Source organism: Triturus cristatus, chromosome 4_1 (genome assembly GCF_964204655.1).
Source record: "Triturus cristatus chromosome 4_1, aTriCri1.1, whole genome shotgun sequence".
Classification (NCBI taxonomy): domain Eukaryota; kingdom Metazoa; phylum Chordata; class Amphibia; order Caudata; family Salamandridae; genus Triturus; species Triturus cristatus.
Window position 1 is genome coordinate 980128019 of NC_140585.1, and position 27065 is coordinate 980155083.

At 43.8% G+C, this 27065-nt stretch overlaps 1 protein-coding gene across 1 annotated transcript in view; it reads left to right on the forward strand.

Annotated features, from left to right (window-relative positions):
* Positions 1–27065, forward strand: part of SLC17A8 (solute carrier family 17 member 8) — a 332347-nt gene that overhangs the window by 114457 nt on the left and 190825 nt on the right. Inside the window, exons 3-4 of the mRNA XM_085650684.1 lie at positions 7708–7826; positions 13390–13504. Of these exons, the coding sequence (XP_085506810.1) occupies positions 7708–7826; positions 13390–13504 (234 nt within the window). The remainder of the gene's footprint in view (positions 1–7707; positions 7827–13389; positions 13505–27065) is intronic.

Genomic DNA, 27065 nt, shown 5'->3' on the forward strand with positions numbered 1-27065 from the left:
TCACCAGCAATGCTGGAGCCAGAAAGGGGAATGGGAAGAATTGACCAGATCCAGTTAAGGAGTGGGCTAAAGGGGGTTGCCCCACCCACAGTCTGACTCTGGGCATAAAAGTGGCTACCCCAGAACTTTTCATCAGAGGACTACTGGACCTGAGAAGATTCAGACGGAGGTCTGCTCTTTGATTTGAAGAAGGAAGACTAGACCTGCTGCTTTGAAATCAGGTGCCCAGAAGTCACTCTTAGGGTCAGTTGGCTGACCTTCTGTTGGAGTTGCAGGTTTACAACAAGCATCCCAAGGCCTCTCTTGCTTTACAGCTGACCAGACCCAATTGGGTCTGACCTGGTCATCTCTGCTTGTCTCTGTGGGAGTGTGTCATTACCCCCTCCAATTGCCTTTGGTCCTCGACCCTTGAATGAAATGAGAATGTACTCCTCCCTCTCAACTGAAGGTTTCACCGGATCTGACACACCGTGATGCAGAGTGACATAGGGACTTGCACTGTAGCTCCTGATTGGCCTCCTCGCCGGATTTGATGCAGGACGATGTAAGGGCCTCACATTGCAGTACTTTGCAGCTCCTGATCGGCTGCTTTAATGGATCCAATGCGGCACAATGCAAGGACCTTGCATCACAGTACCTTGCAGCTCCTGAGCGCTGTTGCACTAGGTCCAACGCAGAGTGACACAGAGCCTCACATCCCATCACTGCTTAGCAGCTGATAAACAGCACGACAGAATCAAAGCAACATGATGCAGAGCCTCACATCACAGTATTACGCAACCCTCGTAACAAGGACTAAAGGTACCACTACCAGCAGGAGGCACCTTGTCCCATACCTGACCGGCTCTCCATCATGGTCATTATGTACTTTTGACTTTGTCACTATTCAGCATGGCAAATATCTGCAAGTGGTGCTTCGTGCCTTTTTAGCGCTATTTTTACCAAAAACTACTGATTGGATTATTATCGTTTTGATGTCATTTTATTTATTAAAATATTCTCTATAATTAAAAACCGGTTTTGGATGGTTTTTGTATTGTGTTTTTACTTTATTACTGTTTGAGTACTGCATAATTACTTTCCACATTGGCTCTATGTTAAGCCTGTCTGCACTTGTGCCGAGCTACTAGTGGGTTAAGCACGGGTTGATTTAGCAACTTTTGGAGTTCACCTTGACAAGGACTGTGAAGATTATTTGAGGTGGGTACTGACCCACCTTCATCTAATAACACAATTTCTTACATCCATGAATTTATTAAGGTTCCATTAGCAGAAACTAAAACCTAAACAGTCAAGTTATACAGAAGGAACAGATGTCAGAACATGTGAACCAAAGTCTGTGGATGCATCTTCTCTGAGCTGTAAATGATGTGTGCCATAACTTTGTGTGGAATGCTCAAGTGGCAGCATACCAAATAAACTTAAGGGATGCTCCCTTAAAGACAGCCCAGGAAGCAGTCAGGCCTCTTGTTGATATTCCTAACATCAAACATTGGAAGCTCTTGGCCTGCAATCTCATGAGATGTGGGAATTTCTATATTGATCCACCTTGAAGCCTAAAAGCTTGAGACATCACCCAGAAAAACCACTAGTGATAAAAAGGGAGTCTACTTTGCAGAAAGAAGACGTTCTCTGTAAGTAGCTAGAGAGTGCTCTATAGACATCTGAAGTGTTTAGTTATCCTTCTTTTTGAGAAAGTGGGTTAGGATAGAAAACAGGCAAGACAATGTCTGAAGAGCAATGAAAAACAGTGCGATCCTTGGGGAGAAATGATGGACAAGAACTTTGTCTGCGAAAAACCTTAAGAATGGAGGAGTGCATAAAAGAGCCCCAATCTCACCCACCTTCCTACCAAAACAAATGGCAACCAAGAAAACCACCTTAGACACCTGAAGTCTACTGTCTCTAATGGCTCGAAAGGTGGGTCTTGAACTTCCTGAAGAAATAAAGGAAGATCCCAGCCCGGAATGGAAAAATGGACAGTTAGACATTTAAGAAAAAAACTCCATGTAGCTAGGGGAATAATAGGTTGGACATGTTCACCGTAGAGCCTTGAATGGCTGCCTATCGACTACTAACGGTATAAACCGCTGGGTCAAGAAGGAAGCCATCCCTAAGGAAGCCAAGGATTCTTTTAGGGTCACAAGATGTAGTATAACAGTGCCTATCCCTGCACCAAGATTCAAAATTGCGCCAATGGAGGCTCCATGTTTTTAAGGTGGAAGGCCTCCAGAATTGCTGAATGCATTCTGCAACCTCAAGGGAACAACCCTATGCCACTAGGCTCCTCCTTTCAAGTGCCACACCTCTAGACTCAATCTCTGTAGGATGTTGAGACAAAGAAGGGGCCTCAGAGGAAATACCCAATGAGGCTGAACAGACAGTTGAAGGAGGAAGTGATAGCAAGGTCTTCTCTTCCAGGCTCGACCTATCAGCAGTTTTCTGCTTCATTCTGCTGTTTATTCTGAATTTCCCTAGGGATCAGTTGATTAGGTGGAAAGCAATAGAGAAGACTAAAAGGCCAGACAATCAACAGTGTATCTATTGCCCAGGTTTGACTGCAAGGGATGAGGCTGCAGAATTGGGGAAGGAGAACTTTGTCTTCTGTGGTAAATAGGTCTAGTCATTAAGGACGGAACATCCTCATAATTTCTCTGAAGCGAAAAGAGCACAGACACAGGGATACTGAGGAGAGAAATGTCAGACTCAATAGATCTGCAGGCACATTCTCGTTCCCTGGAAGATAAGCTGCTGGTAGAGAACAGAGATTCTCCTCAGCCCTTAGGCTTATCTTTTGGTAAAGGAGAAAAAGGGATTAACACATTCCTAGCTGGTGATAGATAAAGGACTTGACAATCTGACTGCACATCTGTACACAACCCGCTTGGCCCTGCAAAGTAGTGAAAGAGTATTATTGCTTTGAGAACTGCACCAGTTCTTTCCAATTGGAAGAATTGGGATCTTAAATTTGCACCATTTGCACCCCCCCTTTGCTTGCATCTGTCGTATCTATCTTCAGAGTTACGGGGATTCCTGAGAACCCTCTTTCTAAAGGGGCTGCGATTAACCACCATTGGAGATCTTGTTGTACAGCCGGAGTAACAGGAATTAAAGGCTTGTAGTCCTGAGACACAGGGCTTCAGAATATGAGGAGGTGGTGAACTAAGGGATACAGATGTAAATGTCCACAAGCAGGTAAGTAAGTCAGCATTGATGCCATTTCTCCATGATAATTGGGACCTAAATTTCACCCTCCTCTCTTAAAAGAAAAAGGCCTGTTGAAAGTCTGTTAAAAAAAGAGCTCATATAAACTGTATGGAGTAATATCCCCGGAGCATTTCTTACTGAGAAACTAGAATTATCACTGCTTTGTCCAGTAGAAGCTGAATCCTCTTTAAAAGAGCCATTAAGCAGCCAGGATTTCAAGGAACCAGAGACTGGGGAAAATGACCATGAGAGAGGTCTTTGAAATCTATGCTGTATCCTTCTACCTGCAAACTGCAGCGGCCAGGTATCCATCACCGACCTCATCCAGAGTTTGTGAAAGTAAAACAGACTCCCTCTTACTGGTGAGTCCTTGGCATAGTCATGCCTTTGGGGGTGGAGGAGGAGGGTTGGAGGAGGCAGGCGGTACCCGGGATTTGCCTTGGAAGTGCTGAGTATTGGAAATACTCAGAAATGGGGCTAAAAGCTCTTGTGTAGCCAATTCATCTGCTTCTCCCGAAAGTGCTTACTGGCGGAATACTTTTTTTGTTTTCGACTGATTTCATATTTTCCTGTTGTTGACTGAAGACTTTGGGGCAGATTTACAAGCCCCTTGCGACATTTGTACGCCGCTGTCACTTTTGTGACGCAGCGGCGGCATAAACAATGCGCCACTATGCAACATATTTACAACGTGATGCATCTAGTGAGATGCGTCACGTTGTAAAGCTCTGCTCTACATTATATCTGCGTCAGGTATAATGTAAGCAGGGTGGGCGTTATGTCGCAGTAAAGCCCCGTAAAAGTGATGCAGTGAAATCTACAAGATTTCACTGAGTCACTTTTACGTCCCGGCTGCATCAAAAATGTATGCCTGCTTGTAGCAGGCGTAAGGAGTGAAGCAGTACAGCAAGTATAGGGCGCCCCTGAGCAGTGCTGGAGTAGCGTCGCACTTGTGCCATGACTCCAGCACTGCGTCACCTACACACTGACAGATGCGTCACACATCTGTCTATCCTTGCGCCACGGTGCCCGCCCTGTGAATGCGGTGCTTCCATGGTGGCACAAGGTGTTTCTAACATCACGCATAATACCTGGAACATCCCTGCTGATATGCAGGGATGAGCCAGGTATTGTAAATCTGGATCCAGTGAGAAGAAGCCTCAGATGCACATATTTCTGGGCCGTATCATCCTTCCATGAACACATCCAAGAAAATAAAATATTTCCATTCTTCTGGGTAGACAGTGGCCAGAATGGTTTGGAGAAGTATTCAAAGTTGAGCTTGGTAATCAATGTCCTCAAAGAAGAGAGATTAACTCACATGTAAGGAGTATGAGAGGAAAATGTACATGGAGGTAATGTGTGTTTTTTTCTTTCTTTGTTAAATGAAGGCAGGGGACTTCGTTACAGTTCTTCTTTCGTTTCTATGACATAGAAACCAATAGAGGACTATAATGGAAATCGAATTGCCATCCAGCTTTCTTTTCTCAAAGAAACAAAAACAGGACTATAATAAAGGTAAGAGAGCTTTCTATTTAATCTGTTTTTGGTTTCTGACATTAATCTGGCTTTAAAGTACAGGTACTGTGTTTCCATGCATTAGCACGTTCTACCCCGGCTTACTGGCTTTGTGAGTTCTTTTTTATATCGACAACAATGACTAGCGCCCTCATTTTGAGACACCCTGAATAATCCCAGCTATTTCCTTCCTCGGCAAGTTGGGGGGTCCTGGTTATTCCATGATGTGGGATATAATGGGGAGTACAAGTTTCCAGGGAAAACCAATGCAGGAATTGATTGGGTTTACCATATAATTCTCAAATCTTTTTCCTGGTATTTCACCAGTGACTGCCTGCTTGCAGCAGGTAAAATCTCCAGGTGAAACACACAGAGTTGCGCTATTTCTGCAAGAGTTATAATTCTAATGGAGTGGGACCTTCACATCCTCTGATATGTATCTGGATAGTCCACTAACCCCCTGCCATTGTTCATTGCCTGTGGCAATAAAAAAGTCTGAATTTGATGGAGGCTAACCACGTGAACCTTAGTAGAAGTATCTTTCTCAGCACAGGATACCCTCCCAGGTGATGGTGTGCTCTACAAATCTGCATAACATAACATGACATAACATAACATAAAGGGGCCTATTAGGATGGCGGTCGGAAATTCTCCCCGACCACCATGGTAGCGGGAAAAGACCGACCGGAAGGACCGCGGCATAACCGCCGGTCCAATTAACATGCTCTGCAGTCAAAATCCGACCGCGGCGGTCGGATTCTGGCGATTAACATTGCGGCGGTTGCTGCTACCAGCAGCACTGCCGCGTTGTGAACAGGAGCATGTCATGCATGTCACTGCACTGCGTGGCAGGCACTGCACAGTGCCTGCCACCTGGTACAGAGACATGTAGGGGGTACCATGGGTACCCCCCCAGTGCACCCAAACCCCCCAACACATTGGGGGCCCGCAATAGGCCCCCAGAGACATTATCTGCATGCTTATCCATGGCGGTTCCATTGCCGCGGAAAGGCTGGCTACCGCCGGCATCATAATTAGGCCGGCGGAGCCTGGCCCTGCACCGGCATCATTGTAGCGGTCCAGTTCCGCCCGCTAGGCATGCGTGTGGACTGGTATCGGCGGAAAAGTTAGCGGGCGGAGATTCTCACCGCCATGGTCATCACTGCCATGCTAATGGGACTGGCGGTTTTCAGGGTTGCAATCGCGGGCGGATCTCCGCCGTCGGTCCGGCGGTTGTCACCGCCGGCCCGGCGGCTGCCATCCATCCACCATCCTAATAGACCCCAAAGTTTTTATTTGTACATGTAACTGGGAATTCATACAACTCTTGTTTCTTGTGAGCCGAACGCTCTACAATGTTACAATCAGGTCTAGTGTTTGGGGAATGTATGACAATGTTTGCACAGTAATTCTAGGAGGAAGTCTCAAGATAACTCAATTAAGAGCCATTTTCTCTGAATGCTTTTGACCAATTCATGCTTGAATTTTGGGACCTGTGAGCTACCAGGTTCGGTAGAGAATTGAATTTTCACTTTAAGGAATTTAGGGCCTGATTATGATCTTTGCGGATGGAATACTCCGTCACAAACGTGATGGATATTCCATCCGCCAAATTACAAGTTCCGTAGGATATAATGGAATTGTAATTTAGCAGACGAGATATCCGTCACGTTTGTGATGGAGCAACCCTGTCCGCCAAGATCGTAATCAGGCCCTCAGTTAGAGACACTAAGGAAATCAAGTATTCTATGTCCTCTAGCTCTCTACAGGAAGTATTTTGAATCCTGTGAACAGTGAAATTGGAAATATGGTTTTCGTCTTGTCAGGATACGTCCTTTCTGTACTCCAAATGCAATATGAATTATGACTTTGAAACCAGTTCACAGATGATCTGTTCATGCCGATAAACCTACCTTGTGTAAAGAGTGTAGTTATCAAATTCCATATAATTAATATCTCTTTGCTGTTTCAGATCACTTTCACCCTTTAGCAGGACCTATTTTTACAAGTAAATAACATCATGCTTTTTGTCCCTCTCATTAATGGAACCAATATTATGGTGACATCGAAAATACATTTAATCCTGATTTTCAATTGGACATAAATGCACCTCTTAAAGGCATAAAAATTAGATATCTGCGTGAAGTCCTAGAAAATAACATTTGAAAACGATAATACAAACCAATAAAGTTGCAATGATGTGCAAATAGGTGGTTTTCTCCAAAGGTTCATATATTTCCTGCATTGTTTTCAAATATGATATGGCTTGCTAGTCTATTCTAGACTTGGAACGAGGGCCCTCATTATGATGTCGGTCGGACTGCCACAGACAGGCTGTCGATGAAGGTCGCACCGACAGATAGCCCTGCGGTCCGACTGACGGATATCAATACCTGCGGTTGGAGCACAAGCGGTCAGAGGGGAGATCATCCACAGAATCATATGTACCGGCGGGCGGCTGTCGGAATCGCAGTGGTGCAGAGGCAGGCTCCGTCGTCAATATTACGATGTCCTTTTCCCACATCCTTTTCATGCCGGTCCGACTGCTATGAAAAGGCTGTCAGAAAGGGACTTTAGGGGCCCTAAACAGGGCCTCTGTCCCTCGTGGGCCACTGCATATTGGCCCTGAGGGCACATGTAGTGCCCCCACTCACATACATGCACCGTGAGCATGGATGTGCACAAAGTGCTCTTTTACACAGCAATTTGTGCTGCGTCCCTTTTTCTGGGCTGAGGTACAAGCCACCGTGTAAAACAGCATTCCGACTGCCAGCACGGTAGTCCCATCCTAATTCGTCAGTCGGACCGCCGACTGCTCGTCGGGCAGTCGCCTGACCGCCGCGATATAGCAGTCAGCTGTCCGACCACTGACATTGTTATGAGGGCCAAAATGCCTGGAATTATAGAGGTTCTAGTAAGAATTATGTCGGTTTAGAAAACATAATTTAAATAACATGAAACATTTGCATTTTCTTTTTACAGAAAGCACAGTTCAACTGGGATCCAGAAACAGTGGGGCTCATCCACGGCTCATTTTTCTGGGGATATATTGTGACTCAGATCCCAGGAGGGTTTATCTCAAACAAACTAGCAGCTAACAGGTATGACAATTGAAAAAACACAATGTTGCATTTTATGAGACGAAGTTGCATTGCTAGTGCCGCGCCGTCCTACGTTTAAGATAACATGACTTCGAGATGAAAGGTAGAATAGAAGCGAAAGCCTCAGTTGTCACAATTGAGATCAGGTGACTTCAGAGCGACAGACGTGATACCGCAAGTGAAGCACACACCTACATTTTAGAGAACAGATGGTGCATCATATTAGGGCACACTGGCACAGCGCAGAGTCATGCCCGTTTTTTCTGCGTCTGAGGCGTCTAAAGTTCAGACATGGAACTCGAAATTTTGGGGAGTAATGCATGGACTTTTGACAAAACAAGTTGGACACAGTGAGCAGAGATTGCTTCTCTTTGTTTCAGACTTGTTCAGATGTGCTGTGGTATTTCATGTAGATGGACCCTAAAATGAAAGAAAGGTTCAGTGCAATAGGAGAGTCTACTGGTAGGCACTGAGCCAGTGTCCAGGGTCTCACTGAGGCACAGCCTCAATCAGGGGCAATTCTGGACCCTAAGGAGGGCAGACAAGGTAAATGTGGCTTACTACATACTGTGGAAGCATGGCACTGAAGAAGGCACCTTGGCTCCATGCCCTCACCCTTTCCCTGCCCTCCAGTAACTCTCCTGTAAGATCCAGCCAGGATGCAAATACTTACTTCCATTATAAGTGCTCAACAAGATGGAATGTTTTCTACTTTGTAGGCTGTATCGTTGCTGAGTGCAATCTATCATGCCCAGTGGATGTGTGTTCACTCAGGCCTGAGACAAGTAGTCAAGTAGTCACCTTCTTCTGATTGCCCATGGATGCACTAATGCCAAAAAACATATAGATTCATCCACAAAATGTAAATTTGCATTCCGATGGAAAGAGTTATTTGCGTTTATTTAACTGAGAACTACTGATTTTAGAGAGTAATGAAATCGGAGGTTGGATTCACAAAGCATTCTGCAGCCCTGAAATACAGTTATGATTGAAAAAGTACTAGTTAAGATTGAAGTTTACAAATTTTGATACAACAATTTTGCAAAATAATACATTTAATAACTTTCTCTATAGCGTTTAAGACCATAGTTTCTGGGTCTGAAAAAATACAAGAGCAATGTCATATAATGTGAGCAATGCAAGTGCTAACTTAAGAGAGTTATATTTGAACATCTCTCGGATTGGTAAATAGTTGTCTGTCGCGGAAACGTTGAAGGAACATTGCGCTTTTGGACTGAAGAATAGCAGCCTGTGTTGACTTATCTTAAGTAATCAACAGAACGCTGCACACTAACATAACAAATGAGAAGAACAACACAACAAAACATAAGAGGGCACAATACAACAAAACATTCAAAACAGAATGCAGTACTACAACCTCAATAAAAACACAACAGTGCAATTTAATAATTCAGCACAAAAACAGTACAAACAACACACCTTCACTAGTATAGCAAAATGCAATCTAAGAAATATGCACACACATTGGTGGCATACATTACCACATCCAGAAATTAGCTTACATAATGCTGTGGTGAAGGTGTTTGTGCAAACAAACACTGCCTTGAAATAGTGCCAGGGGAAAATATTTTGTGTTCTGGCCCCAAATGTTTGAAATTAGTAAAGAACACAAAGTGGCTTTTCTTGGTGAGGGTTGTTTCTGTAGCAGCATAGTGTATTTGTCATTGGTGGAGCCACTACAAAGTCGTCTCCAAACCAGGAACTTAAGGTAATTTTAGACTGAAAGGGTTTTTATAGCCCCAAAAAAATAAAAAAATAACATCTTTAAAATTGTCCCTCTTCATATCTAGATTTTCATCAATCTTTATGAATACAGAAATATAAATCCTGTTACAAATACATCAATGCATTACAGTGCACTTCAAATTCATCCAGTCGGAACTTTGCCTTGTGTAAACAGTGATCTTGAGAACGTTTGTTCTCACAGCCTTCAGACAGTGTTGATCCATATGCTTCACCTTCCAAAGGTCTAGTAATTTCATGGATTCATGAGGGCAAAGCTCCTGTTATATTTTTGAAGCAAGATTTACAACAACTAAAACAATACATAAGAAAGATTCCCTAGTCATGTATATTTTTCAACTATCTAAATTTCGGGGAGTTCCTGGTTTGGGGACAACATTGTAAGAGCTTGATGGCTTATCCTGTTCTGTGAGTAATTAAGGGGTTGCTCATATATGTTTCATCGGTGGATGTATTCTTTGAAATTTGGTGCTCTTAATTTACAAATAAGTTATTTTCTTCTTACCCTACCACTGTTTTCGTAATTCATTAATTTTATCAGCAATATTCATTTTGCTCGTGCCTTTTTTGTCTTTGCTCCGACACCCATGTATGCATTTGTAACATTTTCTTTTCAATTTATTTGTAAGCATTTTCTGCATTCTGAATCAGATTGCCAACATTTCGGGTTCAGCTACTTCCTCTGCTTAATCTGCACATGTATCCCCAGCTGGCCACTGGCAGTGTTGAGCTTCAACTCCATCAAAGATGTAAAGTAACTGTTCAAATCTTGCGGGACTTTATGGTTCTTCATCAGAAGATCTTTTCTCACTCATACTTTGGGGATTTTTCATCAATTGCACCGAGATCCCTCTACTCCAGAGGTTTGACTTTCAAAGTACATTAAGATAGTTTTGTAATCTTTTAAAGAGCTTCTTCTCATCTTTCTGGAATCTTTTGATAACCTCTACAGCAGTGAAACAATCAACTTGGTCTCCCATCTGATCCTCATCCAACGCATACATGGCATCAGAATCCAAGGATACACACTCTGATTCATCTGCTCTGTCCTGACTAGAAGGACCTAATCAGTCAGCCTGGCACTGTACACCTCGCGGACTGCAACCTCATCTGCAGAGTTCTGCCAGGCTCCACCGTGAGCCTGATCCTCTTCAATGCATACATAATCCCTGTAACCAGCAACATTCGCTTTCACGACATCAACGTCCTCTGCTACGTCAGTGATACACAACTCATTCTCTCCATCACAAACAAGACTGCCAGTAGCCTGTTCCATCTGCTTTCACAACTTTCCAGAATTCTCTGCACATTTGTATACTTACCTCCGTTCGGCCATAATCTGGAGTTTACTACCCTCCACCCTGCACCGCTCAGCAGCACTCCCTCCAGGAGCCGCTACTGCTCCTAGATATCTCAATATTAAATCAAGCGACAGTTGTATTATTGGTTATGGAATGGTTTCCTAAAATGGTTTATTTTTCTGGGTGGATTATGTCACTTCTCCAATGAAACAAGCATTGCTATTTTTGTAGTTAATGGTGTGAGAGACACATAAAAACATTGCAGAGGTATCGAAATTATTTTTCTATCAATAAGTGTCAGGATAATCTGAAAGATCAGCCTGTACTCAATGTTGTAACATAGGGCCCTAAAGCTCCTGCGGTGCAGGGGGAACGCAACCCTTCGGGAGCCCCATCAACCCTTCAGAGGGCCCCCATTCAGCCCACATCCAATGAATAACTGTGAGATATGGGAGACCAAGGTGCCCTCTTCATATTCTGCAGGGTGGCCATTGTTTTGTGTTACAACACTGTAGGTCCTGGCTGGATTTATTTATGTTTATAATTGACCGAAACACACAAAAAGGTAATGGTAGGAATGCAATAAGTCTAACCACTGTCAACAGCTCGAGGTAGCATTCCAACCTATTCCAACCCATCATTCTTTTGCCCACCATGCTACCTCAGAATAGACCCATCCGTTGGCATTTACGTCTTTTCCTATGCCAATAGGAACAGTCCAGCCCAAACGGCAATGCCAGGTCCTCTTTGAACCGAAACTCGAGCAACCCGAGACTGGATTTGGCTGGATTGGGCCTTTTTACACTTTTGTAGCTTTGGTACAAAACCTATATTTTTTCTCTGGCCTTCTTTCTGTAGTGTGGTCCAAACTCTATTTTTTCCAGATCGTTGTTATTCATGCAAAATGCACACTTTAAATGCATTTAATGATGAACAGGTGTTATGCATTGCTGCACTGCAGATACACCAGAGAGAACAAAACTTAGAAACAATTACACAGGAGCTATAATTGTGTTAATTGTTTTGTATGTAACATATATACACAAGTCACAGTTATATGCTGTAACCATGCCCTGTAATCTATTATCCTAGACTAGTAAATTAAATTTCCCATTACACTAAAACATACAAAGGTTCAAGTAAAGGAAAAGAGTGGCACTACAATATTTTTACAACCATGCTAGGACTCAGTGATGCATGTACTCATATTGGGCTCACACATGCTAATACACACAAACATCCACAGACATACGCCAGCACTCACACATACACACACAAGCAAATTTCATAATTACAGTAAAACTTCACTATTACCTAGGTAATATTATAATGATGGGTTTACCAATTTAGGCCCATGCTGTTAGCACTGTAAAAGGGACTGGCTTTCTTTGACTGAATAGGCAAATGAATGTTGGCTTCCTGGTATTAGGCTCCAATCACTCTAGCATGATTTGCTGAATGCAGACAGTTATGTGTCCTTCAGCAGGAGTCTCTGTTCAACATTTGCCACAACTTAGCCTTGCGAAAATGCCATGCAATAACCCAATAATGATTGCTGCTGTGGAGGATGTTAGCAAGCGTCAAAGAGCAAATGCAACTGAGACAAAAGAAATGAGATCTAGGAAAGGTACCGAATGACGTATCGAGTGCACAATCTTGGCTTGCTAACCTGGACACCTTTAACTGGGTGTGCATGGTGCAGTCCAGTAAAGTGTGCACAGTTACAATAAAATGTAGATGTTAGAGATCCACTCATAGTACTGTGAGAGACTCCACCTGTCTGTGGGGAAATGCTTGGGAGTCCCTTGAACCCCAGTACATCCCTCCCAAGTGCCCCCCCCCCACAAGGTGCCCACTGACTTCACTACTTCATATGTGGCGCACTGTCAGTGTCCTTCCCAACAACTACCTTGGCCCTGTGCCTCTAACTGTAATACGGCGCAGGTGCAAAGATGTACCCCCATTTGCATGAGACTATTTATCATGTAACTGAGAAAATGCCACCTTGGGATGGCACCAGAGAACGTTTTGTGCTGGTGTGATCCTTATTACAAAAGGGGTCACACAGGCATTTGCAGACTGTTCTGTAATAACAAAGTGCCTCGGATGGTGAAAGCAGATGCAAATGCCTGATGAGTATCTGGGACACTATATGTAATAAAAAAGAACCTGGGTAGCTGGGCAGTCCCTTTGAGAAGAATATAAGGAAACGGTTGGAAGTCAGGAAAGAAATGAAAGCGCAAAGCAATATGCTGCAAGCCTTATCTAGAACGCCCTGCGGCACTTCAAAGAACAGAGACAAATGAGAAGTTCCTTTCTAAGTGAGCTTCAAAATCAGTCTGTTGTCTGGGTACCATGTGGCTTTAATTCTCAGCTGAAGCAATAGGATGTAAGAAAACTTTCAGGAGAGTAGACTTTGTTTTTTTATGTAAACTTGATGCACTATAGTATCCTAATTGTGCCTGTTATGATTCTGTGAAACTGTTTTTCTCCCACAGGGTATTTGGAGCAGCTATTTTCTTGACAGCAACATTGAACATGTTAATTCCCTCTGCAGCACGTGTTCATTATGGATGTGTAATGTGTGTGCGAATTCTACAAGGCCTTGTGGAGGTACACAGTGATTATTTTCATATCAATGCATTTTTTACTGTTTCATTTATCACTTCATTTGGAAACAATCCTAAACTTCAGTTCTTAATGTGTGGTGGTGGTTGCATTCGGTGGGCGGGACTCGTTTTTGGGAATTAGGACTCATTTTTTAGGTTTTGCCTGCACATCGCGTGAAATCTATTGTATATAATAGAAATCTTAAATGGGGCTTAAATCCCGGCTGTGCTTTTTATTGGTTCACTTACTTGACACTTACTTTTCCTCCATTTCTATTGGGTGTAGCATACTATTCCCTGTTGTTCCTTGTGTGTTTCTCTTATCAGTCTCCCGAGGCCTAAATACTGTTTTCATCCACGTTTGTGGAAGCTTTTTTTTAAGGTTTTGCCTTCACAGACCTTGCTCTGTGCTTGTTTACCTAATCTCCCCGTGGATGCACACATTTCAAGTGCATTTGTTTTGATTTCATGCCCGAACTCTATGTGAGTCTGCATTTGCAATAAAATTATTCCATTGTTTATGTTGATGTCAATACAGAGAGTCAGGCACTCCAGCTGTGACCCAGAAGTAAATACCGTACAGCAGGTCTGCTCTCTTTTCCACTTTGCTCTCTGTAATGGCGGTGTGCTTCTAATCAGCCCCTGTCTTGTCCACTTTGACACTCTCGCCATCCTGTTTCTCTTTCTCATTCCTTTTTCTTCTTCCTTTGCCTTCTCTCCTTTCTCTTTCTCAATTTGCCCCTATTTTAAATCTCCTCCAACCTACAGTTTTCCTCTGCTGTCAGTTTACTTTTTTGTCTAACCCCTTGTTGTGTAAGAGGGAATTTCCAGCCAGGAAGTAAGCCCGGTTGCCAGTCTCAGTGCAAGGGCCGCCTCTCACTGAACTGCACCAGTAAGAGACAGGGGGTGGTCAAAGCCTCTCCGAATACCCTCCTACAATACCCTGCTTGTGTACCCTAACCTGGTTTAGAGGCTTGCTGAACTATCCCTGCCCCGGGGCACCCCTCCTCATCTGCAGGACATGCAGCAACACAGCTGCTGATGGCTCCCCTGCCATTACCAACAACTCACTGCCTCAAACCACGGTTGTACTCTTGTGGGGCTCTCACCACTGAACACTCACCTGGACAGCCTTGGAGATCGGCATCACTGAACAGACATCGCTAACACATCGCATGATAAGTGTTTGGTGGGGCTTCGGGCTCCTCGATCTGTGTGTGTGTTGTGTGCGTACAAAGTACTCACTATTTCAGGTCTGAGTTCAAGTTCTAAGTTGCTTTTGCACTTACTCATGTGACGACACTCTCTGTCTGCCTCGGCTGCAGTATGTCCAAACTGCATCATGAGGATTCTTGGGTGAAAGGAGATGGCCCTCCGGTGTATAGGACTCGGGTGTCGCAGGGACCTAAACGCATCATTCAAGAGTGGTGGCATTTTTAAACAGCCCATGGTTTACTTTACTTCGACGTGATGACGATGCCTCACATGAGCACTCGTAAACAGTGATGCTTTATGTTCTGTGGACCATTGGCGGGGAGCGAGGGTTAAGTGAGATGTCATTGTTAGTAGTAAAGAATATGTAATGTCTTTTTTTACTCCTTCCAGTTTTAAAGAATAACCATGAGAAAAAAATATAGTCGTTATGAGGTGCCCCTGATATATATTTCTTCCATGAGGGACATGGCATTGAATGTTTAAGCCCCCCTATCCTAGGGTGACAAGGTGCCCCAATTTGTCAGAAAGATCCGGCTTTCCACCATCTGTCACAGTACATTTAAGTCCCACACCTACCACGTCCCCTTCCTTCTGTGACAAATGAGTACAGCTGCGGATACTGCTGCTGTGGGCGACGATCGCCCCTACCTATCATTAGGTACTGACAGCATTTATGACATTGACGTCACAGACTCATCACAGCCACGCTGACTCATGGTGTTTCCTATGAGGAAGTGCACGTCAGCTCATCATGACCAGTTCTCTGTGGGGTTGTGTTTAAATTTGCAGCCTTGAACGTGTGATTCATTTTTTGTCTGTTTAAAATATGCACATTGTTCCTATCCTAAATAAAGCCCTTTGTGGCAGCACAAGTTTAAAATACAGCGGGGTCTTGGGTACTGCCTTGACCAGTGCATTTGGGATTGCAACCTGGCAGCACTTTGTGAAACAATTGAAAAATGTTTAATTCTTTTTTATAGAATTCTGACATCGCGAGCTTCTGCAGAACGCAGGCATCAAACAATATGTAATAACGATTGAGGCACACGTAAAACATGTACAGTTATCATTTACCTCCCTGGTCTTAGAAGGTCAACACCGTAGACTGGTGGGTTATAGGCGACTGAGGAAAAAGGACTAGTTTATCAGTTAATACACAACATGGAGAAGTAACGTTTAAGAATGTCTAATGTGTTTGAATCTGTTTGTACACGGCTGGTGCTCTCCTCAGGTGTTTGATACAAAACTATTATAGTTCGCCTAGTAGGTATGAATTGTTTTGGGGGAAATTCCCAACTTCAGCAACTAATGTGCAAATCTTAGTGCACTACTACCAAGACTTAACTCCGACCACAGGGGTTTCAAGAATGGAACTCGTGTCGACACATGTTCAAGAACAACTACATGTTGGGCGAGACAGCGAATTAACATGGAGAGCCGAGCCAAGGACCTAGCTCTGATCTTAGAGCCTCGTGCACGAGCCGAGCCACAAAATATTTGCTATGTAAATTATACAACAAACATCACGTCCAAATACGATAAAGTATCTTAACAATTCAAAAAAGTGTATTTCTTATACACGTGAAAGCTTTGGCACCAATACGTCACATTATGGCACTGTAATTAGAAATACTTATTAAAGGTGATAGTTTTTAAACTCGTGGTCATATCAAATGTATTTTTCAGTAACTTAAATTGCACAACTGCTCACCAAGCTACAACTTAGAACAAAAACAACGTATTATTAATCAAGTAGGTGATACATATTGCATTTACCAATGCTTGTCATTATCAACCTTTTACCCAGAGCAAGAGTGGGACAAGCACAAATGAGAGAAAGAAAAAGAACAGAAAGATTTCTTTGTTTACAAAATAATGACTGCTGTAACTTCTGGTACAATTGAGCCAAAATATAGCAGAGGTATTCTTTTAACCAGGGATTGTATGATAGCTCAGAAATTAAATCTTTTTGAGATTGTTATATATTTTCCAGCGTTACATAAGCAGGCATTCATCATCACCCCCAGCTCTTTTTTCTGTTTTGCACAATTTAGAAGTTTTGTTTTACTTGCATTGGTGGTTTTGCTCATGCCTTGACTAAGCCATGTCACTAGAATGCATGGGAAACTCTAATGGCTGTGTGTCAGAATATGTATAGGGAACTACACTCTGGCATAAGTATTGTTTACAAAAATATTGTCCCATTGAGTGTAGATTTTCTATTAACACCAGTGGGGCAAGATTTATGTGGACAATGTTTAGGACACACTGTTTCAGATATTCTAAAATGATATTTTGGTACCACAGCACTGTAATACATGTATAGAAAACCTCAGACATTAGGCCTGATTCCCGAAGAAAGTAGTAAATTTACGTACTCATTACTTAATTTGAGGCAGTGGTTTCTGGTGCTCGGAAATTGCACAGCACCTAATTGTCAACATTGACACTTATGACAGTCTGCCACATCGTGGTGCTGATTGTCAAATTTAGAGATAAGGACACCAACACTTACTTGATAATTGATTATACATTAAAAAGTATTAGAACATTGGAATGTTAGAAGCTCCATTGAAAACAATGGAGCGCTCCGGGCTTATAATGGCTGGTATAAGCCCGGAGCTCCAACATTCCAATGTTTCTTTGTTCACAGCTCTGGCTTCGTAGAAGGGCTATACCGCTACTATAACGCTACTTCGTTAAAGTCCCTCGCCTTCGGCTCGGGCCTTTAACGATTCAGCGGGCCTTTAATAGCCGGTATAGCCCGCTACGGCGGGCTATAAGGTTATATTAAAACCTGCCACCCAAGCTATTGCTTTAATGTTGGATGCCCCACAATAGTCTGAATTGTTACACTTGTAAGAGTGTGGTGGTTAGTAGTTTCATTGTTACAGTCACTGGCAGCGCTGACATTGGCAATGGGTGTTTCAAGCCTGATTGGACTCCTGATGAGGTGCTGGCACTTATTTTGTTCACATTTTAAGCACTGCCTACACTAATATATGTACACCTATGAGTGAGAATTGATTTATTACTTTCTGTAATTCACAAAAATTCCCAGGGATCCTCAAGAAAAGCTGTTATGGCATAAGCTTTTCTAAGATCAAGTGACACCCCTAAAGGGACCTAAATCCCAGCTTCAAAAAATACAGAGGGCTGTTGAATGTGAACAGATCCAAGTATTAATCTCTCCACCTCACCTCATACTTTCAATTTGAAAAAGATGACAAGATGTCCTAGATTTGATACAAAAACAAATATTGATTATAGAAAATGCATCTTACAATATTTAAATCCTCATGTGCAAAGGTAAAAAGAATGAATGATGTCAGGCACTCACACCCCAACGTTTCTCCTCCTTCGATGGGCTTTGTCAAAGTCTAGTTCTCGATGTGCGGAGTGCTCCATTGCAGAAAGCGTAATATTAAATACATCTTTATTCTGTGGTTAATAAAAACCATTACAAAATTTGGGTCAATCGTCAAAAAGTAAAGAAAAAAAATCGACATCACATACTTAGCATAATAACCATATCGAGTTCCAAGCTTTAAGCCTTACTTTGATGCTGACTGTATTTATTGCTAAAGCCGCTTTGAAATTCTAATGGTCAATTGCATATCTGATTGACTGAACATCCCTTGATTGCTGATTGACATGATCTGATGTTTAATTGTCTGAAGGAAGCAGCTGCGGTTTCTCTTTGTAGGCGGAAGAGAGTCCTCCCACTTGCTGGTGCAGCTGTAAACACAGAATAATACAATGGTCAATACCATTTTATTATTCTGTGTGCCACCGGCCCCTGCTGCTAGAGTGTGAGGGTGGGGGCCAGGCAGATTCCTGCAGAATGCAGGATGTCTCCTACAGTGGCGTAACGAAACTTGAGGGGGCCCCCCTGCAAAATACATGGAGGGGGCCCCCCATTCTCCTCGCCAGTCAAGAGCCCTCAGGCCAGCGACCCGCCATACTGCAGGGGCTCACCCCAGCCATAAAAAAAGGATTCTGGTTCCTCTATTGGTCACATCCGCCCTCTCATCGAGCGATTTACATACATCAGTAAATGCTGCTGCGCCCTCCAGCAAAGTTACATAACACTGCCTCCAGCCGGCTCACCAAACACATCCTCCAACTTGTTGACCCACCTTCAAGTGAAGACCGCTCAGTTAACCACCTCCAAACGCAGGTCACTTCCGTCGTGCCTGCTACTAACGCATCCATTACACTCTACCCTCACCCCTATGAAACCCGCAATTATGCTTTTCTGCCCGCCTTTAAAACCACCCCTCGGATGTCACTGCAAACCTGTGACCGCCGCCTACTGCTCCCCTGTCCATCACCCACAGAAAGACTGATGACCGGTCACCATCTAACCACTGCCTACCAGTAAAGACAGAGCCTTTCAGCTGCTGGCCTCCCCAATGCCACTATGGAAGTTTTAAAAATGTTGAACAATCTCTGCAACTGACCACCTCAAAACATTTCTTCCTGCTAGCCTATACGGCATCAAAGCCGTTCCTGCTACTTTTCATCCTCTGCATGATGCACACAATAATATCAAATGTACAAAGTGTCCGATTTTTGTTTCCTCACGCCAACATTAATTTACACTATGTACCCCACTAAACCATACCTGCTGTCAAAGGCAAACCAGATCCCATATGTAGCACCAGTCAACAAGTACCCCAAGGACAAACACCAGAGAGAATGAGCGATTCATGAATTAAACCTACAATGACAACGTAGCATTTCCCCACCAACTGTCAGCCCAGCGAAGTCTGCAACCGCACAGTAGCCATCAATACCAGCAACGTCTAAAGCGCATTTCCACTTCCTTTCTTTGGCAGCTCCTGATACATATACGTATGCCTTCTGGGCGCCATCTACCACAGACCACAGCATTCTTTGTCTCCCTAAGACTAACCGAATGCTGTCGGTGAACGCTTCTCTTCCCCCTTCCTTACTAATAACTAATGAAGGATAACGAAAAAAATATATAGTATTTTCTTATGCAAATAGCGTATCAAGCACTTGCTGCCCGCAGTCCTCGCCAGATCCACACAAATCAATATTCTGCTATCGCACCATCCTGTCACCCCTATTATTATCTGAAGATATTTTTTTATCCCTTCCTTGAACTGGGAAAAACAATACTTTGCACAAAAACAAGTCCCTTTAAAACCTTTGCTACTTACAGACTCGCAAAGCACTTCCTTGTTTTACTAACTGTTGTAAAGCAAACGGATAACTCATTCTAGGATTGGGATTGTTGTTTAGAGGTGTGGAAGTTAGTACTGAGACATAGGATGATTTTTTGCATACACTCGTTCTTCCCTGCATGCGCACACAAAGCAACATTACAATTTAGCTAAACAAATTGTTCAGAAATGTACCGCAAGGTAAAGAAACAGCCCAAATTATTTTTACAAAGAAAAATAGACAATCGTCAACTTTATACCCCATAAAAGCCTTAGCGTGCACAGCTTGCTCAAATCCACGCTACCTAATTCTACCAAACTCAGCACATTTGAACATCTCATAATTCCATGCCACACAATTTAACTATAAATAATTTAACCCTACATTCCATACCACATAATTACAATCCTAAAAATGAAAAAACATATATTTCTACTTCACTCCATACCACATAAGTCCACATCACATAATAACATTCCACACAACTTAATAGCACTCCAAACCACAAAATTACACTCCACACAACACAATTTAAGTATACATAATTCCACTTCAACCTATATAATTATACGTCACACAACATATTTACACTCAACTTTAAAACACAGAATTACCCTCCACAAAATACAACTCTGCAACATGCTACATAATTCCACTCCGCACAATTATACACCACACCATGCCACATAATTCCACACGTCTCACAATTCCACAATTCATCCCCACACAATTCATCACACATAATTACTCCACATAATACCACTCAGCACCACATAATTACCCTCCACATAATTATGCTCTCATCCATATTGCATAAATACACTCCACATAAATCTAGTCTATGCCACGTAGCAACATTCCACATACACTCGTTCTTTCCTGCATACGCACAAAAAGAAACATTACAATTTAGCTTAACAAATTGTTCAGAAATGTACCGGAAGGTAAAGAAACAGCCCAAATTATTTTTACAAAGAAACATAGACAATCGTCAACTTTATACCCCATGACATAAAAGCCTTAGCGTGCACAGCTTGCTCAAATCCACGCTACCTAATTCTACCAAACTCAGCACATTTGAACCTCTCATAATTCCATGCCACACTATTCAACTATAAATAATTTAACCCTACATTCCATACCACATAATTAAAATCCTAAATATGAAAAAACATATATTTCTACTTCACTCCATACCTCATAATTCCACATCACATAATAACATTCCACACAACTTAATAGCACTCCAAACCACATAATTACACTCCACACTACACAATTCAAGTACACATAATTCCACTTCAACCTATATAATTATACGTCACGCAACATATTTACACGCAACTCCAAAACACAGAATTACCCTCCACAAAATACAACTCTGCAAAATGCTACATAATTCCACTCCGCACAATTATACACCACACCATGCCACATAATTCCACACATCACAATTCCACAATTCATCCCCACACAATTCATCACACATAATTACTCCACATAATACCACTCAGCACCACATAATTAACCTCCACATAATTATGCTCTCATCCATATTGCATAAATACACTCCACATAAATCCAGTCTGTCACGTAGCAACATTCCACATAACTACACTTCACACCATGCCTCATAATACCACTCAACATAATTTTCACCCAGCAGCGAACACTTCCACGTCACACATTTCAACTCTACACATTTCCATTCCACACCACATAATTCAACAACAAACTACATAATTCAAACCAACAACAGAATTACATAACACACCACATACATCCAATCTACACCACAAAATTCCACATCATGCTATAATATTTAACAGCACACCACATAAGTAAACTCCACTACATACCACTCCACAACGCAAAATACCATTCCAAATAATCTCACTCCAAGACACACAATCCCACTCCATGACACACAATCCCACTCCACATAATTCCAGTACACTCAATACCACACAATTACTATACACATAATTAATTATTTCGCTACACAGATCCAATCCACACAACACAATTCCACAACTAACAATTCCAATCCAAACCACATATGTCCACTTGACACCACACACATTCACTCCACTCCAAGCAGAAAACACATAGGTAAAATACACTGTCCTTTACAATGTCAATAGCTCTAACTCTCACAAATGCGAGACCAATTGCAATGCAAATGCTTGTTTACCTTCCAATGCGACCGAGCAGATCCTGTTCATTTTTTTTATTTTTATTTATTTTATGGAGTTTAATATAGCTCGAACTTGACCCGTATCGGGTTTCATAGCGCTTTACATGAGCACCAGTTGCGTTACATGAGGACGCATTCATATTTGTTAGGCACAGGGAGATTAAGAGATTTGCCCAGAATCACAGGATGTTCAGCGTCATTGCTGAGACTTGAACCCAGTTCCCCAGATTCGAGGTCAACCGCCCTAGCCGTTAGGCCAACTCCTCTCCCAAGTATGAGTAAGAATAGGCATTCGAAGGGCTAAGCAGAAGAGCTGAAGTATGTAGATGTAAAAGTAGCGGAAGGTAGGTTCAAGTAGGAGTATGCAGGAGTAAGAGTGCAAGTAGGAGTAGGTAGGACTAAGTTAATGGTAATAAGGGCATTGGTAAATACGGTAGCAAAAGTAAGAATAGCAGTTAGAAGACGTAATAGGAGTAAGAGGAGAAATGAGTAAGAGCAGGAGGAAATAGGCGTAATAAATTGTAAGTGGAAGCAAGAGTATGTTGGAATAATTAAACGTAAGAGTGGGAACAAATATGAGGTGTAAGAGAAAGGTAAAATTAAGAGGTTACGTAGCACAGTAAGAGGAAGTATGAAACCTATGAGTAGAAACAAAAATCAGCAGTAGGCATAAGTAGGAAAAGTTAGTAAATTAAGTGCAAGATTAATGAAAGTAAGATTGAAAGAGACCAAGATGAGAAAAGAAAGACGAAGACAGCAAATCCTTCCATATTCTTCTACGACTCCAGTACTAACAAAGCGTGACATGCTTTTCAATTTATGCACACATCAGATGAAGAGCAAGGACCTTCCTTTAAGCGCTATTGTAACACGCTTCAGTTGGTAACTTGCGTGCAGCTGAAATAGGTACAATTTATGTGTTTTATAGCGCTCACAAACAGCATAAGCGTGTTTCTTGGCACTATTTCAACAAAAGTTAACACTATGCCACTGGCAGAGGTGCAATTTGTTTTATTAATGGGTTGCACACAGACCGGTCTCTGTGACGTGCTGTTCGACGAAAAAGTGCAAGAAAAGACTTCTTAATACCACGTGAGCAGCACTTCAGAACTGTTTGGATAAAGCTTAGCCGTTGCCCGGGAGCCGAATAGTGATTTTTGTGTGTCTCTGGCGCCCAGTAGCAGTGCGTTTACCCCGAGGGCCACATTTGGCATGTTCTGATTTGAACTCACCATTATAGAGAGAATGTAATACTAGGTCATTTATTGTCACATGCAACAAGGGTAGTCAATCCCGGCCCCCTTTCTCTGGAGTCCCCGGCACCTGTTTAGAGGTGGACAGGAAGGAGCCCTCTCTCCTTCCAGCACAGCAAGCAATACCACAGAACAGCACCAAGACCAACACAAACGGCTCCCGGTAGCTCAGCTCATGTGCCCCGGTAGATGTGAGGCTGTGAGCTGATGAGTAAGAGGTTTAGGAGCAGGGTGAGGAGCTGGCAGCCTACACCAGGGTGGAGCAACAGCACCGAGGCGTCTACAGCAACAGGGGACGGGTCTCCTCAGCTCCGAAGTGTGAGGCCAGCACGTGGGAGCCATGCAGCGGCAGCCAATGCTTGTGAAGCAAGTAATCAAGCATTGGCAAAGGTAAAATAAAACCAAGCTAGTGCCAACTAACACGAAGGGTGGGACGGGGAATGGTAACATTGGGGGCAGGAGGCAGGCCCGGCTCCGGGAATTTTTATTTGGGTGGGCCAAGGGTACATTCGGGTGGGCCACTGCTGGCCCGATTTATCGCTTATATATCTAGCCAGGCCTGCTTCTGGGCCCTCCTTTATCTCTCCTTACTCTTACAAGGCACAGTAAAACGCACTCTTTTCAAAGTCTCTTTCTAAATGTTATCACTCTCAAAAAGTGCTTTTCTTCCATGCAATGTCACTTTGATGGGAAGAGGAAGTTTCTAAGGTGGGAGTATCAAGCAAGTGACTCTACTCAGGCTTCCTCTGTGCGAGCCTTCAGGGAGAAACCCTCTTCATTACTACCTCCACCTGACCTCTGACTCTGCAGCGCACTCTCTTACAGGCTTGATTATCCACTTTTCTACCACCCTTCTCCATCGCACCTTATCTCACACCTGACCTTGGGCCCTAGCCCCATATCAGCCACCATTCAGTTCCACTTTCACTATTCCCAGTAAAAAACAATAGTAAAATCACCTTCAAACTTGAAACATTGAATATAGCAGTAAAAATAATTAGCATGCATGATAAAGTATGCTCCACAGTTGTCCTAATCACCTGACTGTTAATTAAATAAATGAAAACAGAAAGGCCATGACAGGGCCGGCTTTATTGCTGGTGCAAACGTCTTTTTGACCTCTTTTTTGACCTCTTTCTCTGTAGATAGCTTAACTACCACCCTCCAACAGTACCCTTCATCTCGCCATAGCCACTCCCCCTCATGGCCTCCTCCTCAGACTCCCTAACTACCACCCTCCACCAGTGTCCCCCATCTTTCTGTAGCTCCCCCACACCCCATGACCTCCTCCTCAGATTCCCTCACTGCCACCCTCCACCAGCGCACCTCATAGCTTCGTATTTCCCCCCACTCCATGACCTCCTCCTCGGATTCCCTGCCACCCTCCACCAGTGCCCCTCATCTCTCTGTAGTCCCCCCCCCATGACCCCCTCATCAGATTCCTTCACTGCCACCCTCCACTAGTGCCCCTCATCTCTCTATAGTTCCCCCCACCCCATGACCTCCTCCTCGGCTTCCCTCGCTGCCATCCTTCACTAGTGCCTCTCATTTCTCTGTAGCCCCCCCACCCCATGACCTGCTCCTCAGATTCCCTCACTGCTCCCTCAACCAGCGCCCCTCATCTCTCTGTAGTTCCCCCCCACCCCTGACCTCCTCCTCAGATTCCCTCACTGCCACCCTCCACCAGTGCCCCTCATTTCTCCATAATTCCCCCACCCCCATAACCTCCTCCTCAGATTCCTTCACTGCCACCCTCCACCAGCACCCCTCATCTCTCCGTAGATCCCCCCACCCGTGACCTCCTCTTTGGATTCCCTCACTGCCACCCCCCACTAGTGCCCCTCAGGTCTCTGTAGTTCCCCCACCTCATGACCTCCTCCTCCGCTTCCCTCACTGCCAACCTCCACTAGTGCCCCTCATTTCTACATAGCCCCCCCACCCCATGACCTCCTCCTCAGATTCCCTCACTGCTCCCTCCACCAGCGCCCCTCATCTCTCTGTAGTTCCCCCCCACCCCATGACCTCCTCCTCAGATTTCTTCACTGCCGCCCTCCACCAGTACCCCTCATCTCTCTGTAGTTCCCCTCCACCCTGTGACCTCCTCCTCGGATTCCCTCACTGCCACCCTCCACTAGTGCCCCTCATCTATCTGCTGTTCCCCCCCACCCCGTGACCACCTCCTCTGACTCCCTCACTGCCACCCTCCACCAGTGCTCCTCATCTCACTGTAGCTCCCCACCCCATTACCTCTTCCTCGTTTTCCCTCACTGCCACCCTCCACTAGTGCCCCTCATCTTTCCGCAGCTCCACCCCCACTCCAGGACCTCCTCCTCGGCTTCCCTCACTGCCACTCTCCACTAGTGCCCCTCATCTCTCTGTAGTTCCCCCAACCCCGTGACCTCCTCCTCTGACTCCCTCACTGCCACCCTCCACCAGCGCCCCTCATCTCTCCGTAGCTCCCCACCCCATGACCTCTTCCTCGGATTCCCTCACTGCCACCCTCCACTTGTGCCCCTCATCTCTCCGTTGCCCCTCATATCCATTCCATTTGTGTTACAGCGCTACTCATATGAGTGTAGGGTGTCACAGTACTTTACATAACAGCACGCATTATACAGAGGCAATAAATCAGTCCAAGGGGAATGTCACATAAGCCAATGAGGATTACAAGGTGTAGAAATCACGTCATCCATACTGGTGGGCAATATATTTTACGGGGGTTTGGACTGGAGAAGCACAAACTCAGGATTTAAAGAGTACTCCAGTGGTTGGGGGTTGGCCTTACTGATAAAAATGTAATAACTTCCCAAACAAACTCTTTTTGGCAACATTAGAATAATGAAGGAATGGAGAAGTTCTAACTATATCACAATACAAAAAAGCGAAGTTTGTATGCAGCTCTTTAAAGACAGTTCATAGGTCACTGTCCTATGTTAGGATAGTAACTTCTGAACTGCAAGTAACACAAGGATATCTGTGACAGAGGTAGTAACCCACTGAGCTATTCCCATAAAATTCAGTTTATCAGCATTTAAAAACTACCAACAGACAAATGGTTACTCTGCAGCAGGATCATAAATCACCAGTTATCTGCACAGTTTTTATGTAGTTGTACATCGGTGGCAGATTCACTGGGAGGGCCATGGCTCATGTTTGGGTGGGCCTGGCCCACCCGGCCCACCCCACCCTCTAGAACCGGGCCTGGCAGGAGGTAACATATCCTGCACTTGTTAGTGGTGTGAGACAAAGAAAAGGGTCAGCGACAGGAGGATATTTACAGCTGGGACTAATTAAAGTCCCAGATAACCTATCTGTAGAAATGTAAATGCTGCATTTTAAAACATATTAGGCATTTGTTCTCAACCCACAACATAGCATGTTTTTGAAGGAGCACACAATTAAAACGTCACAATTAAAACTGCTAGACTTACCGACAACGCTGCAGAATGTTATCTGTCCTGCTCTTTACAAGTCTCACCTCTCTCCCTGAAAGCCCCGGTGTTTCTGAAGAGTGCGGGGCCCCATCCTTTTTCCGTCCGGGCTCTGACTGAAGAGAAACAATGTAACTTGTTACTTTGTTTCTCTTCAGTCCTGCCCTGGGTCAGCGGGAGGAGCTCAGAGCCGGCTGCAGGCTGCACCTGCTTTCTACAGCAAGCCTTTCACTCACAGCTCTTTACTGAAGAGCTGAGGGGGCCCCCTTCACCTAA